Here is a 19044-nt window from a genome sequence, read left to right as displayed (position 1 = left end):
GCAGCGGGCAGACCCCTGAGGACTATGACTCCCCTAAGCCACTACCTGCCTACAAGAGGTCAGGACACTCATGAGTGAAGCTTACAAGACCCGTTGTGATGTTCCTCAGAGGATCTGCTCATATCCCACAGCACCTGCTACTCTTGTAGAGCACTTATCCCCCGGATATCAGACAAAGGAACTACGTCGGCACAGAAGACACCACATAAAACAGCGATTTACAACATGAGGGTATATGCCACCCCCCCATTCAAATGTCTTTCAAGAGAAGTCTACAGCTGACACTACTTGTCCTCTGCATGGTGACAGAGTCAGCGCATAGGTTCACCAGGCGACACTTACCAAACTGCACACAGGGTGTGTCTTCCCAAACTTGGTTTCACAGAGTTCACCTAGTGCCTAGAAATGAGACAGGACAGAATCACCGGGTATGTTCTGTTTCACAATGTTGTCATGTGGACAGCAAGGGACAGCTTTCATTTCCACTACAAATACTTGACGATGGGCATTATGAGGGCATCAACTTCACTACTTTTCCTACTTAGTAAAGGAACACACATGAATGGCAAAACAAAACAAAAAGAACACACACAAAAACGGGTGGTGGCAGCTCATGCCTTTAATGCCAGCACTCAGGAGGACCTCTGCGAGATCTGTTAGAGGCCAGCCTGGGCTACAGAGTGAGTTCCAGGACACCCAGGACTACACAGAGAAACCCTGTCTCAAAAAACCAAAAACAACAATGAAAAGAAAAGCAACCCTGTCGATGTGGCCTGGTGCACACCTTTAGTCCCAGCACTCAGGAGGCAGAGGCAGGAGGATCTCTGTGAACTGGAGGCCAGTCTGGTCTATGGAGTTCCAGAACAGCCAGCGCTACATAGTGAGACCCTGTTTCAAACAAAACAAAAGCCTTTGTGAGAAGGGGAAAAACATGATAAAAAATATATTGCATGAAAGAATATTTAAATTAAAAAAAAAAGCATTTGGGGAACAGAGCACACAGAGAACAGCTGGAATCACTCGGACACTCTGGTGCGAATGTAGTCTTAAAGACTGAGTTTTTGCTTCATGCCATTTCATAATACAAGATTTGTTGCATGGGCTGTGTGTGCTAATCCTGCCAGCACTAACCAGAGCTTTACCCTGGACCCAAGAAGCTACCAGATGCAGAACACTTAAAAGGGTGACGCGGCCTCCGGCATGAGGCAGGTGCGGTCTTCATTCTATACCACACAGTCATGGCCACAGTTTAGCCGAAGTCCATCAAGTCACACGAATATGAAATTAATTTCTCCGTGACTTAGACAGAAGCTGCCTACCAGCCATCAAGCATGAACAGACACAGTGACATCACTGATACAGAGAACTGTTGAGGCGTGCAAGTTCTCACTGTACAGCGTAGGATACCCTACTAACACCACAGGGAAAGCCTGAGGCAATGTCACCACCAGGCAGCACACCATCCACAAGGGAAGACAAACTCTGGAGGTTGGCAGCCAGATGACATCATCATCATTTATTGTTGCTTCTGTTATTGTGTGTGTGTGTGTGTGCTTCTTTCAGATGAGACTTTGCTATGTCCCCCAACCTCCTAAGTGCATAGAACAAAGGAATAATCCACCAATAATCCAGCTATGTCTGCGCGAGCCCCAGCAGCCTTCCTCTTCCCGCCTATTTCCCATCCCCGCCTCACTTTCCTCTCTGCCCTTTAGATGCACCCTTGTTATTGTGCTGTTATCAACAGCAGGTCCCAATTAAACCACTGACTACCAAAAAGGATGCTTCTGTCGTTCACTGAGGACATTTTGTTGATATGTCACCACACTCTCTTCACTGGAACACTAAACTAACCCAGGGGCAGTGAAGTCAGCAGTCCCAAAGGAGCGTCTACACGATAGTGACGGTACAGGCAGCACCGACTGAAAACCTCAGCTGAAACAACAGTGACAGTCCCACACCCTTTCATCCCTCGCCATACAGTTTATTTTTGTTTATTTTTTTTAAGAGAGAGAGAAAGGAATGGCTCACACCATTCTTTACTATTATTATTATTATGTATACAATATTCTGTCTGCATGTATGCCTGCAGGCCAGAAGAGGGCATCAGATCCCATTACAGATGGTTGTGAGCCACCATGTGGTTGCTGGGAATTGAACTCGGGTCCTTTGGAAGAGCAGGCAATGCTCTTAACCGCTGAGCCATCTCTCCAGCCCCCATACAGTTTATAGGAAACCCGAGGTACATGACTCCAACACAGTCTCAGAAACAAGATCTGCATTTTTATTTACCTACTTTCTTGGTGGTTTTTGTTGTTGCTTATTGGTTTTTGAGACAGGATCTTACTATGCAGCCCAGGCTTATCTGGAACTCACCGTGAATTTCAGGCTGGTTCTCCCAACCCAGCCTCTTGAGTGCAGAACTACAGAACACCAGGATCTAACTTCTTTCTTTACATGCTTCCCTCCACCCAGGGTAATCTCACAACTAGGTTCACACAAGCTAGTAGAGGTGGATGACCTTGAGCTCCTGATCCTCCTGCTTTAACAGACCTGGCTCACTCTGTAGCTTAGGCTGGCCTAGAATTCACAGAGTAGCTGATCCGGTCTTTAATTCACGATTAGCTTTCTTGCTTCAGATTTTCAACGGCTGGGCTTATGTGAGCTGCCAGACGTGGCCAGGCCTCACACTCTCATTCATTGAGGACTTTCACCCTGCTAATGCTGCGACAGTTCTGACTAAGTCAACCTTCTGTCACCTTTGTGAGCATTTATCACAGTATATAACTCTCAAGATATTTTGTTATGATATAACTTTTACCATGAATTATTAACAGCCCAAAGCAGCAGTTCTCAACCTGTGGGCCATGAGCCCTTTTCACCTAAGACCATTGGAAAACACAGATATTTACAGGATGATTCTTAACAGTAGCAAAATTAGTTAAGTAGTAACAAAAATAGTTTCACAGTTGGGGGGTCAGCACAACATAAGGAACTATGTTAATGTGTCGTGGTATCAGGAAGGTTGAGGACCACTAGGTTAAAGGGTCTCGGTGTCAGGAGGGCTGAGGATCACTGGGTCTCAGCGTCAAGAGGGCTAAGGATCACTGTGTTAAAGGTCTCACCATCAGGAGGGCTGAGGACCACTGGGTTAAAGGTCTCAGCGTCAGGAGGGCTGAGGACCACTGGGTCTCTGCATTGGAGAGGATGAGAAGCATGGCTCTAAGGGAAGAGAGCTTGTTTCCTGAGCTCTGTGATCTGGTACCAGATGCCAAGGTGTCAATGGCATAATAGAATCAAATCAATAGAGTGAGTACAAGGAACAAAGTATCAATTTTTCTATGATCAATTTATACAAAGTTGTAAATATACATAGAGTAACTGAGTTTCATGGCTTGGTGGGTTTTCTATCACAATCCTGTAACAAAAAGGAATACCTGAAAGCATGTCTCCCAAAACTCCAAAGAAGCAAATTCTAAACAAAAGAGTCTCTTGTTTGTTTTTTAAATTTTTTGAGATAGGGTCTCTCTACAGAGCTCTGGTTGTTCTGGAACTCACTATGTAGACCAGGCTGCCTTGGAACTCTGAGATCTGCCTGCCTCCGCCTCCTGAGTGCTGGCATTAAAGGTGGCACCACCATGGCTCTCACAAGCACAGCAGTGGCTTACAACAGTTACATCCCCAGTGGAAATCTAGCTAAAGATTCTGTCCATAACTTCTGCTTATTTGAGCATCACAGGCACAACTGTTTTGAAGAAAAGACCACAGATGAGATGCATGGCTTCAAAGATTCACTTTGCCCAGTACACAGAGATAAACTGCATTACTTCACAGGGTAGAACAGTGCCCTTTGACCTTACCCCTAGTAATCTGTTTCTGTGTGGGTGAGGTAGGGATGGGTGTTTGCAAGGATGCACATGTGTGTTCACGTGGGTGGAGGAACAAGAGTGATGCTGGGAATCTTCCAGCTTATTCTCACTGAGGCAGAGTCTCTCCATCAGACTCCCAGGTCAGTAACAATGGCTAGTTTCTCTAGCTGGCCTGATCGAGAGATCCTCCAGCTTCACCTTCTAAGGCTAGAATGACAAGCAGGGCACTCGACACACCCAGATTTATGTGGGTTCAGGCTTCCTGCTTTTCAGGCAAGCACTCTGACTACTAAGTCATCTCCCCAGGTTCTATTCATAGGTTAACATATTCACTTAGGTGAGTATGTGCGCATATGTGTGTATGCGAGTGGGCACACACATGCCACAGTCATGTTGGGAAGTCAGAATAAAACTTTCAGGAGTTGGTTATTGTCTTCCACCTTTTTAGGGTCAGAACCTCTGGTTTCTGTCACGATGCTTTTATTCCAAGCTGGTCGGCCCATGAGCTTCTGGCCAATTATCCTGTGTCCACCTCTGACCTTCTGTGAGATGTACTGGGACTACAGTTACAAGCCCCCATATCCGGCTTTTTATGTGCAGCCACAGAAAGCAAACTCAGGTCACAGGCTCATGTGGAAAATATTTTAGCCTGCTGAGCTAGCTCTGGCTCAGTAACCAAGATTTTCCCCCAGCTGGGCACAAGTACACACAACTGTAAGCCAAGCACTTAGGAAGCAGAAGTAGGTTCATGAGTACAGGGCTAGCCTGGGCTACATAGGAAGATATTAAAATGGTTTCATTCATTGGGGATTTTTAAAAAAGTTTACTTTCATTTATGTGCACATGTGCATATGCTTCCTAAGTGTAGGTACTTGTGTAGGCCAGAAGAGGACAAAGTTCATGAGGCTGGAGTTACAGGCAGTTTTGCAAACCAAGCACAGGTTCCATAGAAGAGGGGCAAACACTCATAACTGCTGAGCCACCTCTCCAGCCCCAGTTTGCTGATGCTATTTTTCCATCTATTTTTACTGTGTGTGTGGAGATACAGCATGTATGTGCTGGACAGAGGAGACCTTACAGAGCTGTACTCTCCCTCATCCGTACATGGGTTTAGGCTTGCACAGCAAGCATTTTAAGATGAGTCAGACTCTTAAGGGTTTCTCTTTGAAATCCCAAGTATAGTTTGTTTGCTGTTCTGAAAATCAGCAAATTGCCCCCAACAGTGACATTGCACACTTACTGCCTTCTGGGACAGGCAGGGGTGGAGTGCAGATGGCTGCATTGTGCCCAGACAGCTCAGCACACAGTCACATTCCGTCCAGCCACACTGGGTTCTCAGGCTTTACATGTGAATGCGGGATTAATCTACAGCCAGCATTGCAGTGCATGACAGGTGGAGGTGGTGGGACCAGAATCAAGTTATCTTCAGTCTGAAGATATGAGACTTGTCTCAAAAACTAAAACATTTGAAAACTAGACTGAACAGAGATCTAAGAGAAAGTGTCTTTTACCATGAGGGGGTATTTGAAGTAGTCACTGTCGAGAGAGCACTCCTTGGCAGCCAGAGCCAGGCCTTGTAAAACAGGGATAAAGATCTGTAAGAAGGAAAGGCACAAACATTAGGCTGAAGGCAAACAAAGCATGTCGGACAAGGTACTGGGGCCACGGGGCCAGGCATTCCTGCGCCTCCCCCAGGAGAAAACTTTTTTCCTTTCTTCCATATAAAGGATTGCCGAATTCTTGAGTGCTAACCTGTCACTCAAACTCACCACAGAGTACAGGAGCTGGGTTCTCCAGAAAAGGATGCTGATGTGCACGAACACTCCAGCGGGATGCTCTCACATCCAACAACAGCCAGCACAGCTAACTGTGAGGGGTCCCTGCTGCACTGCGGATGCCTGCCTCACCAGCATCCTCCCTCCTCCCCAAGTTACTGATTAACACACACCTATGATCTGTAGGAAAAGTACCCAAGTGTTCCACCTTCTCCTCAAATCCATCTACACTTCAAAACCAGTTTTGTTCTGTTTGTTATATTCAGCTTAACCGAGAGCAAGGAGACAGTTGATGAATGTTCAAACTGAAAAATAAATGACGAACAATGCCTTACCTGCATACATAGTGTAATTAGTATAGTCACCTGATCTGGAAACTGAAGGGCACAGAAACATACAAGGCTGGCACGATATGGTAACAGTGTGCAAGCCCTGCTCAGCACTGCCCACCTTCAAACTTCACAGTCCCGTCACTGAGTCACACAATAGGAGTGCGCTAAAACCCAAGACTAACAACATCAATGGGAAAATGAATGAGCACAGCGGCTGGCAATCTGCACCACGAGCTGGAAAGGGAGTTTATGTGAAGCCACTAGAAAATCTGGACCCACCCCTTAAGACACAGAGCTCATCCCAACACAGAGAACTTTCAGCAGAAGAGAAGACACGGGACCAAAAACAGTGCCCTAGATCACACATGCCTGCGGAGCATTTTGCGCAATCAAAACGCGGCTCTGGGAGAGATCACCGTGGTTTCCGTAACTGGGGTATCAGGGTAGAAGTAATGTGCCTTTGTAAGCTAGCTCAAAACGGGGAGTAACAGTAAGTGCGGGGGCAGGAGATGCCAAAACTGCCTCCAAGAGGAAAAGGCAAAACAAGCTCTAGAATCACACAGATAAATGCCATTAACTGTCCATCTGAAAAATCTTTAGATATGCTTTAAGAAATAGTTTAACTTTACTTTTTTTAGTAGAGTATCCCCTTGTGCAGCTAAGAGCTTATTCGATAATCAACAAGCAAAATAAGAATAAGCATAAAATGTTTCCCAAAATACATCAAGGATTGTATTGTTTCAATGTATCTTACTGTGTTTGTATAATGTGTGTAAGTGGGTATGTACTAAACGTGGAGGTCACAGGGCAATTTTTGGGAGTCAGTACTACCCCTCTACTGTGTGTTCGGGGACCGACTCTAGGGCATCCGGCCTACACAGCAAGCACATTTGCCCATGGAGGCAGTCGTAGCTGGGTGCCGCATTATATTTGTGACCATGACCCTGCAAAGCGCTGTTACTTTCCAAGTGAGCGCCTCGTAGTGCATCTCAGCTGTGCGTCCTCAGTCTTACACTCGCAGAAAGCACCACCCAATATTAAAAGAAACGTGGAAGGCCGAAAGAGGACTCAGCAAATCACATCTGCCAAACTATTAGGCAAGAAGGGAGGACGTGGCCCGATGCAGTCAGCAGCTCTGTTTCTGCAGGGCTTCTCTCCACATAAACTCAAGGTAACATGGGAAGGACATCGGCATTCACGCCAGCTACCTGGAGCCACGGAGACCGAGCTAGCTGTACTGTCAACTGCCACTGAGTTCAGGTCACCGCCTTTACAAAACCAAAGGTCACTCTGTGGTCTCTGCATAAGTTTATCAATAACATAAGCATAACATGTCCCTTTCAGGTGATTTTGGGCCTGATTTTAAAACTACTCTGGGTTCTTCAAATGGTTGCTTTTATGGAAAAGAAAAAGTATTCATTAATGCTGACCACACTTAAAGGCTGCTTCATTTAAACCTCCTGAGACAATCTTTTTGTCCACTGGAATTCACTTATCTCCCTAAGGAGAAAGATTTCATGATGCCACTTTATTGTTTCTGCATGCCCACAGACATCAGTAAAGGCCACAGTTAACCAACATCAGAGAGGGCATACCCTGAAACACAACTTTCCTTCTGGAGTCCTGAATTGTTCTTCCTCCCATCCTCATCCCCCATTCAGATGAAGTCTCACTATTGTAGCCCTGGCTGGCTTGGAACTTACTATGTAGACCAGGCTGGTTTCTAATTCATGGAGATTTAGCAGGTTCTGACTGGTGAGTGCTGGGATTAAAGGCATTCACCATCATACCTGATGTGACCTGGATTATGCTTTTACAAATATTTAAGAATTCAAAGATCTTAAAATCAAGACTTATGAATACACTAGCTATAAAACAAAGTCAAGGAATTCGTGCCAACCAATAACATACACAGTGAAATCTGGGCAGAGGCATTTCCCACATTTGATGTTCTTATTTGTTTCCTTTTTAGCATATATTAATTATGTATGGCTCTTTTATGGAATTTTAATATGAAACTTTTATCGTATTCACCGCATTACACTCCCATGTCTCCTTCCCATTAGTGCCTCTTAACCAGTCCCTTCTTTATTTTCAAGCCCCCCACCACACACACTTTCTTCTTCTGACCCAATAAGTTTACTTAGGGCTACCTGACGAAACACAGGGGATCAGCTGTCCATAGGAGAATGGGCACCTTTATCAGTGGCTATATCACTCAAGAAAGTATCTTTTCATCCCATCCCCCAGCCACCACTAACTGCAGGGGAGGGGTGGAGCTGCATGAGTCCCTCCCCTACTCCATGACACGATATACCTGACATCAGCGCAGATGCACGTAGCTAAGAGGTGAAGTGCCCACTGGCCCACTTACCTGCTTGAACACCTCTTCATCCTGGTGAGTGGTCCTCACCAGCTCCTGAATGAAGCCATACGGGAGGTTTCTGCACAGCATGTACGGCACAAGGAAGGACGGCTGCTGCAAGGACCTGCAAACCCAGGAGAAGCAAGGGCTGTGATGGAAGCACATGGAACACCATGGCCACACAGCCTACCCAGTCACGCAAACATACAACCTACCAGATATTCAAAATTCAAAGCATGACCTTTTCCAACCCTGGTGATGTCTGGAATTATAAATGGGACACCAGAAGAAATTACACAAGCAACTCTTTCTTTGTGGAGTCCTATCAAAGTGAAGAGTCAGGGCTGAAACTTCAGTGACAAGGGACTTTACTAGCATGTGCGAAGCCCCAGGTCAGATCCTTGGCAACGGAAAATAAATAATAAATGCACCTAAAATGAATTACAGGAACGAGAGAGATGGCTCAGTACTTAAGAGCTCTGGTAGAGGGTCTGTTTGGTTTCCAGCACCCATGTGGTGGCTCACAACTGCTTCTAACTCCAGTTCCAGGAGATCCAATGCACACACACACACACACACACACACACACACACACAAGCAAAATGCTCATACACACAGTGAACCTAAAACTCCTTTAAACAATGAAAAAGAATTATTGTTCATTTATTTGTTTATGCCTCATCCACACTGAGGAAAAGATTAGTAATCAAACACTTTTTCTTTTTTTTTTTTACTTGTTTTTTTAAACTTTTTAAAAAAGATATATATATATATATATATATATATATATATATATATATATATATATATATATATCCTGCCAGTAGGCCAGAAGAGGGCACCAAATCTCATTATAGGTGGTCATGAGCCACCATGTGGTTGCTGGGAATTGAACTCAGGACCTCTGGAAGAACAGCCAGTGCTCTTAATCGCTGAGCCATTTCTCCAGTCCCACTGTTACTTGTTTTTCTGTTTGGTTTATTTTTGTTAGTTTTTTGAGACAAGGCTTCACCGTGTAACAGTTCTAGCTGTACTAGAACTCACTCTATAGACCAGGCTGGCCTCAAACTCACAGAGATCCGCCTGCCTCTGTCTCCCAAGTGCTGGGGTTAAAGGCGTGTGACACCACTGCCCAGCATGTTACTTGCTTTTTAAAGACAAGGAATCACTATGGAGTCCAATAGACTTCAAGCAATGCTCAACCTAAACCTCCCAAATTCTGGAAGTATAGATATGTGGCATCATACAACTTAATTTTCCTTCATTTGAAAAGAATACAAAACACAGTTATACTACAGGGAATAGACAGAAAGGAAAAATGCATTTTCCCATTTTTCCTTTAGGTATTTTGGCATAAAAAACAGCAAATGCAGGACTAGAGGGATTGATGTCAGTACTTAAAGAATACCAGCTGTTCTTCCAAAGGACCTGGGTTCAATATCCAGTGCCCACGTGGAGGCTAACAACTGTCTCTAACTCCAGATCCAGAAGGATCCAGTGGCTTCTTCTGGCATCTGTGGCCACCGGGCGTGCACATGGTACACAGATATACAAGCAGATAATACACGTAAAATAAAAAATTTTTAAAATGCATTCTTTTACTAATGTTGAAAGCGATACAGAATTTTCTGAAACAGGCAAATCACAAAACTTTGACCAATTTCCAAATCATTTCCCCACTACTGTACTTTATTTTTATCTTGTTTTTATGAAGGGTCTCACCATTAAATCCAGGCTGGCCTAGAACTTACTGCATAGGCCAGACTGGCCTTGAATTGGTGGCGATCCTCTTGCCTCTGCTTCTTGCTAGGAATATAGGTATGTGTCCCCTCACCTGGTTCCCCCCACTATTCTCTAACACCTAGTAATAGAAACCAATGTGGAGACACATGGAACACAATCATTTTGTCACACACACACACACACACACTAACTTCAAACACTAGGTTTTAAATCAAATTATTAATACTCTGCCTTGGCTCTACATATTTCAAAAGGTACACAGAACTCTTAAAATTTTTCAAAAATATGCTCTATACTATTTAGAAGATGAAAACATTCTTTTATTTCCATGGTATTCAGGGTGGAAAGACTCAGGCCTTAGATGGATCTATTTTTATCTTATGTGTGAGTGTCTGTCCTATATGTATGTCTATATATTACACCACATGTATACAGTGTCCTCAGAGGCCAGAAGAGGGAATCAGATATCCTGGAACTGGGATTATAGATACTATCACCCACCAAGTATATGCTGGGAATCGAACTCAAGACTTCATTCAGCAAGAGCAGCCATTGTTTGAACTTAACCATAGTTCAGTCTCTCCAGTCTGAGTTTTGAAGACTGAATCAAACCCATTCCCTGTACAGATCACAGAGTTATCTAGCCTAGCATAAAACAGTTGAAAGACGGAATCCAGTGAGAGGTGGCCCTCCCTCCGAACACCAGAAACAAGCAACGTGCGAGTCAGTCATACCTGGGCTGTGTGAGGGAACCTTGTAGCACTAGCGCGGTGTGGGAGATGCACTGCGAGCGGATGTTGCTCAGAAGCTGGCTGACTGCTGGCTGGCTGCACATCTGGAAGAGAAAGTCAGAGTCAGGATGACAACCCTGAAAAGGGCTGGAGGAGAGCAATGGCTAGAAAATGCCCCGCTTTCCTCTCCCTAGGCTCAGAATGGACAAACCACAGGAAGTGTGCCACTGACCTGTGCCACCTGTACTGAGGTAGTAAGGGAACACGGAGCAGAAATGGGGGGGTACACCCAAGCTATTTTCTTTTCGGGGGAGGGGGTTTATATCATACTTTGAGGCAGGGTCTTTCACACAATAGCCCAGTTTGGTTTCAAACTCACAGCAATGCTCCTGCCCCAGGCTCCCAGAGTGCAGAACTGAAAAGTGTGCACCACCACTTCTACCTGGCATTTCTTTGCTTTTGCTAGGACGAAGGACAACAATCCCTGCAGAGACCCCACAAATTTAAAACTAACACAGCAAAGCTAAATAGTGAAATGGTAGAGAATGAGATGGGCCGGGTGTGGCGGCACGTGCTGCTGATCCCAGGTGCCAGAGGCAAGTGGATCTCTGTGAGTTCAAGGCCTGCCAGGGCTACATAGTGAGACTCTATCTCAAGATAAGGGGCTGGGGGAGGGTAATGCTTCCGTGGTTTAGTGTGCTCCTACAGCTTGTTATTTAATAATTCTGATAATTACAGCTCCATCTCTGAGGGGCAGCTCTCACTCTTACATGGCTGCTCGCATTTACTGGGCAACTGTGGAAATCTAAGCTCATGGACTGATTACAGGTCCTGCAATCCACAGCATTGCTTTGGCTGTTTTCTGAATTATATCAGGCAAGTGGTACTTTGGTTTCAAGATAAGCATGTCCCCTGAAGGCTGGCACGTTACAGGACTGGTAGCCCACTGATGAGAATTAGAGGGGTCAGGAGATCACCAGGGCTGTAGCTCTAGCTTCAGCAATGTGCTGACTGATGATACAGCAGAACTGGTAGGTAAGGCCTCATAAAGGGACGTAGGTCAGAGTGTTACTGAGTGATACAGCTCATCATGGGGCTCTTCCTGCTTTTCTTTGCTTCCTGGCCACCATGATAACAGCAACATGGCTGTACCACACTTGTCTACCATGACGTTCACCACATCCCAGAAACAAGGCCTCAGCTGATTATGGATTTAGATGTCTGTGAGCACACTGCACCTTTCCTCCTGTGAGCTTCCTGACCATGCATGACACAGGGCAGATGAAGGACAGGCTCCAGAGCCAAGGCACGTAGGCTCATGTCTGAGCTCTGGCATCACCTCTCCACAGCAATGTGTTACAGACAGATCCTGAGCTGCCACTATATTGCCTGGTACCTACCAGCTGCTCCATCACTCCTGACTAATCGATGACCAGCTTCTCCTGGAGCAGCGACAAGCACATACATAAGATAGCCAATTTGCTTTCTTTCTGGCCAATCCACTTCACAGTACCTTTGGTGCTTTTTTTTCCTCTATTCCAACTCGGTCAAAACACTCGATGAGGTAGTTCAGCATGTCTGTCTCCTTGCAGGTTTCAATGGTGAAATGATCACTATACGAATCCCAGTTACTTGCTCCACCAGAGGCTCCCAAACTTTGGAGAAGAGAAAAAACATTAACAATGCTTACCTCTTAGCAACCACTTCTATAGAGAAGCTTGACACTCTGCAGCAGAAAGCCTGTTAGGAACCCGGCATCCACGGTGAAGCACAAACACCCATGCAGCCAGACTGGAGCTCACTGATGCTTTATCTGCTCCCAGCCCAACCAGTGATCTCTTATAAACATGTTCTAGCCTATCAATGGGACCTGGTCTTTCTAGGGAGGGCACCTTATAAATCAGAAGGACTGGGAATCACTGCTGACTATAGAGCAGCTAGAGTCAACCGCGGGTTCATAAGCCAAACCAAGTAGCATCACTTGGGCAGAAACAAGTGGCCAGACAGTATTATAATCCATCAACTCAGGAGAGACACTCTAAGTGACTATGAATACTATCTCTCACCTCCAGGACAGCTACTTAACCTGAACAGACTTCACTCAGCATTGACAACAGGTCAGAACTTACAGAAAATACCAAGGTGGAAGGAAACAAAAGTCCTGCAAGGAGTAAGCGCCCCTGGGCTGTCTTCCAGCTTAAGATTGCTACCTGCACTCACAGCCTTCACCACACCTGCAGGGGGCAGTGTGGAACACTGCTGTTATTTGCAGCGACTATTCCCACACAAAGGCCAAACATCACAGTGGTTAGGTTCAAGGATACTGAGTAAAGCTGAGGTTAAACTCAGAGATCACAAACCAAACTGGGTGTTCAACTACCACACTCATCTGTTACATACAAAAACCACAAGAAGTTTAAGACAGAGGAAGAAGTCAGGGAATTCTAAAAAAAAGGGGGGGAGAAAGGCAAAAACCACACATCACATATGGAAGATGATAAAGATGGAAATACCAGAATCGTGATAGAAACATTTCTCCTTCAACCTCAAGCAGACAAAGTATAGAAACTAAAAGGCCCAGGAACTGAGATAGCAATAATATGCTATGCACTCAGAGGAGTGCATAATTAATTTTGGGAAATCCAGGAATAAATCACCCTAGCATTGGGGAATCACATAGCTGACCTGAGGATGAAAACAGGGTGTGGAAATAATGTTATAGAGCCAAGATCTCAGGACAGAGTCTAACAAACCTGATTTACCATAATCTATAATAAAGCCTGATAAAAATTTTAAAAGAAAGTGGGGAAGGAGGCTAAGGGGCAGTCAAGAGGAAAGGGCAGGACTCCGGTCTGCAGGGCACCTCACTGGATCCTGGACAAAGGCAGCCTGGGAAGCTAAAGCAGGGTACATTCATTCTCGAGGTAGCAATGAAAGTCTGGGTGTGCCTTACTCAGTCATGGCGTCCTCTGGCAGGTCCTAACTGGCTAGACAATAGAAGCACGCACTGTGTGATGAAGCACAGGAGAAATTCTCCCAGCACAAGCGTGCAGAGTGCAGCGAGTCCTGGGAAACCTGCCCCACCCACAGCAGTCTGAGTTTATCTGTGACTCTCTACCACACAATCTGAAGACGGGCATTGTTAATACAGCCTACATGTATGTGTAATTCGCAGTAATTTTCCTTGTAGCAGCTCTCACAGATGTCAACGAAAACATACTTGGTGTTTAAAATGAAAAACTTAAATGTTTTCCTGATAAGCCTATATTTCAAACATTTTCTGAAATTAAAAGAACAAGTTACACCTGATGCCTGTGGCTCCTTACCAGCTGCAGGCAGTGAGTTAATACTCAGACGAGCATGTGTCTGAGGGAATGCAGCATGCAACTGTGGCTGAGTCACAAACTGCTCCCACCAACATACTCCAATTCAATTAACAATCTCTGTCACTTCAAACATTGTTGCAAGTGTTCCTTCCACTAGACCATGAAGAGAGACAGGAGACAGGTACCCTGGCATAGACCTGTAATCCCAGAACTCAAGGAGAGAGGAAACAGGTAACCTAGCATATACCTGTAATCCCAGCACTCAGGGAGAGAGAAGATAGGTCCGTGGCACACCTAAAATCCCAGTAATCAGGGGCAAAGTAGTAGATAACAGATCAGCCTAGGTTACATAGTGGACCCTGTGACAGGGCACATAACAATCTAGCTAGACAACACAAAGAAAGGACCAAGAACAAATTGGGGGATTTTCAAAGCTAAGAGATGGTTCATGAATCAGACATCAAACAATCGGCTGATTTTCATCAGAAAAAAAGAAAGAAGAAAGATGAACTCTCACCCAACACAGAAATAGAGAGAAAACTCTGTGTCTATCAGCATGACGTTTGAGGTACCAGAGGCAACCACTCTCATCAACACTAAGTAGAGGCTAAGAGTCAGTGGTCAAGACGACTGTGAAGCCTCGATACATCCACACTGTGAATACCGCACCAGAGCTGAAAGGGTGTATTTATATGGATACATGACATTCTAAACATTGGCAAATATGTAGATGAGGTCCTGAGGAAAGATGACGTCCTGGAACTGAAAGCCAGCACCAACAACACAGCAGAACCTTCCCCTTGAGCACACTGAACAACTGCTCTGTTCTATTTCTAAAAGGGGATGGTTCATACACTTTCAGATCGCTGATATTCTAAAATCCTGGAAAGGTTTCAAATATAGGTTACAAAAACAGCTTAAAAACTTACATCACCATTTAAGAAACTATAAGCCACTTTCTGACAATTACACCAGCAATCCGAATTAATCAGGCAATCATTGCACATAACAGGAATGTTATGTCTAAAAAAAAATAATACGTGCCTCATATGCAGACAGACTGAATTACATTTCAAATGCACCAACCCCTGCTTCTTAAAGGGCGCCAGTGCATTTCATTCTCTAACGGGAACTCACTTCCCATTTACCAAGCTTTGCGGGTGTGCGTGTGTGCGTGCCTGTGTGTGAATGTGTGATCACCACTGAGCGCTGTTCCTCAGGAGCATGAGTCTGCAGAACGCTGCAGACAGCAGGTGCAGAGAGCGAGGTCAGCGGCCAGGCTAGTGGACGGGACAAGTGGGAGATGGAAACTTCCTGCCCACTCTTCCCCCACTGCACCCACCACCCTCTAACAGGAACTGCAGTGCACACATCAGCTTCCCTTCTCTACTCATGACCTTCACTGGGATAACTGGGCAAACAAGGAAGAATACAAAAGACAACACCATTCAATTTCTTCCTAGATACCAAGTTCCCAAGAAACAATTAGAAGGCTTTCCTCGTGGTGTCTGAATCACAAGGTGTTGTCTTCCCTCACTCCAAGAGAAGTGTTTCTTCCCGTAGAAGGGATCTTCCTTCCCCCACGCCTTTTCATCTTTGCTTCATTTTAAAACTATGTTTATTTAAGGTATACAACTATGCTATGTATGTGCGAATACATATGAATATGTACACACGCTTGTGGTGTGTGTGTACATGAAACACAGCACCAATAGGGAGGTAGAAGAAATCTTCAGAAGTCAGTCTTCTCCTATTCTTCTCCCACTGTGTGGGCCAAACTCAAGCTGTCAGGCTGGTCCTTTGCCGGAGGAGGGGACTGGGGAGCCATCTCCACACCCACTAGTTTTTACTTCTAAGTCCAGACTCTGCATTTGAGAGCTTGGCTTACTCCCCTTAGCGCAGTGGTCAGTGGTGGCAGAGCACTTCCACATGAACTCGGCTGACCCTCGACACCAAGTACTTCTGGTACTTTCTTTTACTTCTTTCTCTAAGTTTTAAAAATTCAGTGTAGAAGTCCTTCCTTTTTTTAGAGGCTGGTTGTCCTTGATACATTTTGTTCTTAACTGCGTAAAACTCATGAGGGATTGTTTTCCAGGTTTCTTTCTATTTACTTATTTATTTGGTTTATTGAGACAGTTTCTCTATGTAGTCCTAGTTGTGCTGGAACGTGCTCTGTAGTCTAGGCCTCAAACGCAGATATCCACCTGCCACTGCTTCCTGAGTGTTGGGATTAAGGCATGCTGTGGTGGCATTTCATTTTTATTTTAATAAATAAAACTTGTCTGAAGATCAGAGAGTAAAACAGCCCCATTGGTCAACCTTACAGACCAGGTTATGGTATCATACACCTTTAATCCCAGTAGCCACACTAGTTTGCCATAGAAATTGGGTGGTGCATGCCTTTAATCTCAGACCTAGAGAGGATTATAAAACTGGAGGAAACAGCTCTCAGACACAGTCTCATTCTGAGATTCCTGGAGGCAGGATCGCCATTTCAGACTTAGGTCAAGGTAAGAGCCAGTGGCTGTTTTTCTTTTTTGATCTTCAGGTTTAACCCCAATTTCTCTGAGTTTTTATTAATCATGCTTTAGCATGCACCACCATGCTTGGCTTCCAGGTTTCATTCTTAGTGTGATCATTACTGTAATACAGAAAAATGACTCATTTTTCCTGCATCCTGCCACCTTGCTGAAAGTGATATTGTACTAGTTTTCTGGCAGAGTATTTTAACAAAGGATCACAAAGATGGAGAGATGGTTCAGTGGTTAAAGGCATTTGTTGCTCTTGCAGAGAACCAGTTTGATTCCCAGTACCCAAAATGGCTGCACACAACCCCTGTAGTTCCAGGACACCCAATGTCCTCTTCTGGCCTCCAAGAGCACCTACATGCTTGCAGTGCACATAAATACACTCATGCACATACACATAAAATTATAAGAAATAAAGTTTTAAAAAGCTACAGAAACAGGCTGGAAAAATGGCTCAGCAATGAAGAACACTGACTGTTGTTCCAGAGGATCTGAGCTCAATTTCCAGCAGTCTTATGTCAGTTAACAATGTTGGGAGCATAGCATAAAGGTCCTTAAGCCCGCAGATCTCCAGGGATACCAGGAATGGTAAGCAATAAAAGACAGGATTGTCTTTCCAATGGGAATGATGTAAGGTCTGTCCTTCCACACAGAGAACTGGAAATCAGAAGGGATTAACAGGCTGGTGAACTGTGTCATCTGCTGGGCCAGGCCACTCAAGCTCCTACAACCAGGACGGGCAGCAGCTAGTAATCTAAATGGCCCTGATCGCCAGAGGCTCCCCCAAGTTCCTACAACTAGGCAAAGGGGTGGCTAAGAGCCCAAATGACCTCTGTATTTGTATGACCAAGATGAAGACAAATGCTTGAGGCCATACATTGTAGCATATTTGTACACAGTGTGAAGATACACTGCTGTGATTGGTTTAATAAAGAGGTGAATGGTCAATAGCTAGGCGGGACTTACGGGCAAAGAGAGGAAGTAGGAGGACATAATAAAGGCACAGAGGAGATGAAAATGAGACATGGAGAATAAGTCACACAGGATGAAAGAAAGGTAAAATCCATATGGCAAATGTAGATTAATAGAAGCAGGTTAATTTAAGTTATAAGAGTCAATGGGACAAGCCTAAACAAAGGTTGACCTTTCATAATTAATAATAAGTCACTGTGTCATTTTCTTTGTGAACTGGTGGTACAAATTAAAGTCAATTACATATGCGGTCCAATGTGGGGAGTCAAATAGCCACACAGAACCTGGGAGAAAGCAGTCCCTTGGGTAGGCTCAGGTGCATACAAAGGCACATCTCTCCCTCCCTCCTTCCCTCCCTCCCCTAAGTTTACTGAGACGGGGGTTCTCTGTGTACCTCTGCTGTACAGGAACTCACTCTGTAGACCTGCTGTGCAGCAGAGCGCTTGAGCAAATGGCATGCTAGGTAAAAATGCCTGACACATCAAGGGGAGCAGGGTGGGGGACAGAGACAGCATGCAGAGTCACATGTAAGGTTTGTCTCACAGTCAGAGAACGCTCACTACAGGTGAGCAGTAAAGTGGTCCAGATGAAGAAAACCTTTAAGTAGACAAAATAAAAACGGGTGTAGATAGTCATAGGAAAAAAAATAAAGTAAAAAATAATAAAGCAATATAAAAATAAGCCATAGAAAGATGGGAAATGTATAGGGAGTTTGCTAAGAGACACTGGATTATGGAAACTGCTAAATTAAACCAACCTATATAATTTTTAAAATGTCTCACCTCCAAAATGGAAGTCAGAAAATAGGCTGGACTGGGGGAAGGTTATGCCTTTCTTTCTACAGGTAACAGGAAGTTATGGTTCTCTTCAAAATCAATGACGATCAGATTTGATTGGGGAAGATGTCTTAAATCCTTGGCTACAAACATAAAAGAAAGAAAAAAAACTACAGAACAGGTCGTGTATATGCTGATCCCCCTACTACGGGAACAGCTCTAAGACTGGTGAGACATGATAAATCTTGTTGGCTACAGTTTGGGTACGCAGCCCAAGTGGACTCAGAAAGTTGACAGATGCCTTTTACCTGCTCAAACACAGAATAAAAAATCATCTTTTACTGACTTGTGCACATCACACATTCCATACTTATGTTAATATAGATATATATGTTACCTTTAAAAGTTTGTGTTTTCAGAAAAAAAAAGGACTAGACACCAATGAAAACAAGTAGCCCAGGCTATCCAGCCTGTCAGAGTGCCTCTGTTGCAGTTTCCTCAAAATTCTGTATCCAGAACAACTTCAAAATTGCTAGTTGAGATGGTCCAGCCTCAGACTCCTCCAGCCAGGACTTCAAGTCCTGCACTTTCCCATCAGCAAAGACTGGACAACAAATGACGTAACTAGCT

General features: G+C 44.6%; 1 protein-coding gene across 2 annotated transcripts in view; it reads right to left on the bottom strand.

Annotated features, from left to right (window-relative positions):
* Positions 1-19044, bottom strand: part of Ube4b (ubiquitination factor E4B) — a 108288-nt gene that overhangs the window by 38121 nt on the left and 51123 nt on the right. For both annotated transcript variants that reach the window (XM_087906869.1, XM_087906870.1), the window contains 5 exons: positions 12326-12467; positions 10816-10916; positions 8348-8462; positions 5378-5461; positions 343-399 (listed from right to left, as the gene is read on the bottom strand). In XM_087906869.1, the coding sequence (XP_087762995.1) occupies positions 343-399; positions 5378-5461; positions 8348-8462; positions 10816-10916; positions 12326-12467 (499 nt within the window). The remainder of the gene's footprint in view (positions 1-342; positions 400-5377; positions 5462-8347; positions 8463-10815; positions 10917-12325; positions 12468-19044) is intronic.

This window comes from Myodes glareolus, chromosome 6 (assembly GCF_982192425.1).
Source record: "Myodes glareolus chromosome 6, mMyoGla1.1, whole genome shotgun sequence".
In the NCBI taxonomy this organism is placed as follows: Eukaryota; Metazoa; Chordata; class Mammalia; order Rodentia; family Cricetidae; genus Myodes; species Myodes glareolus.
Note: the sequence above shows the minus strand (reverse complement) of the source record. Positions and strands in the feature narration are given on the sequence as shown.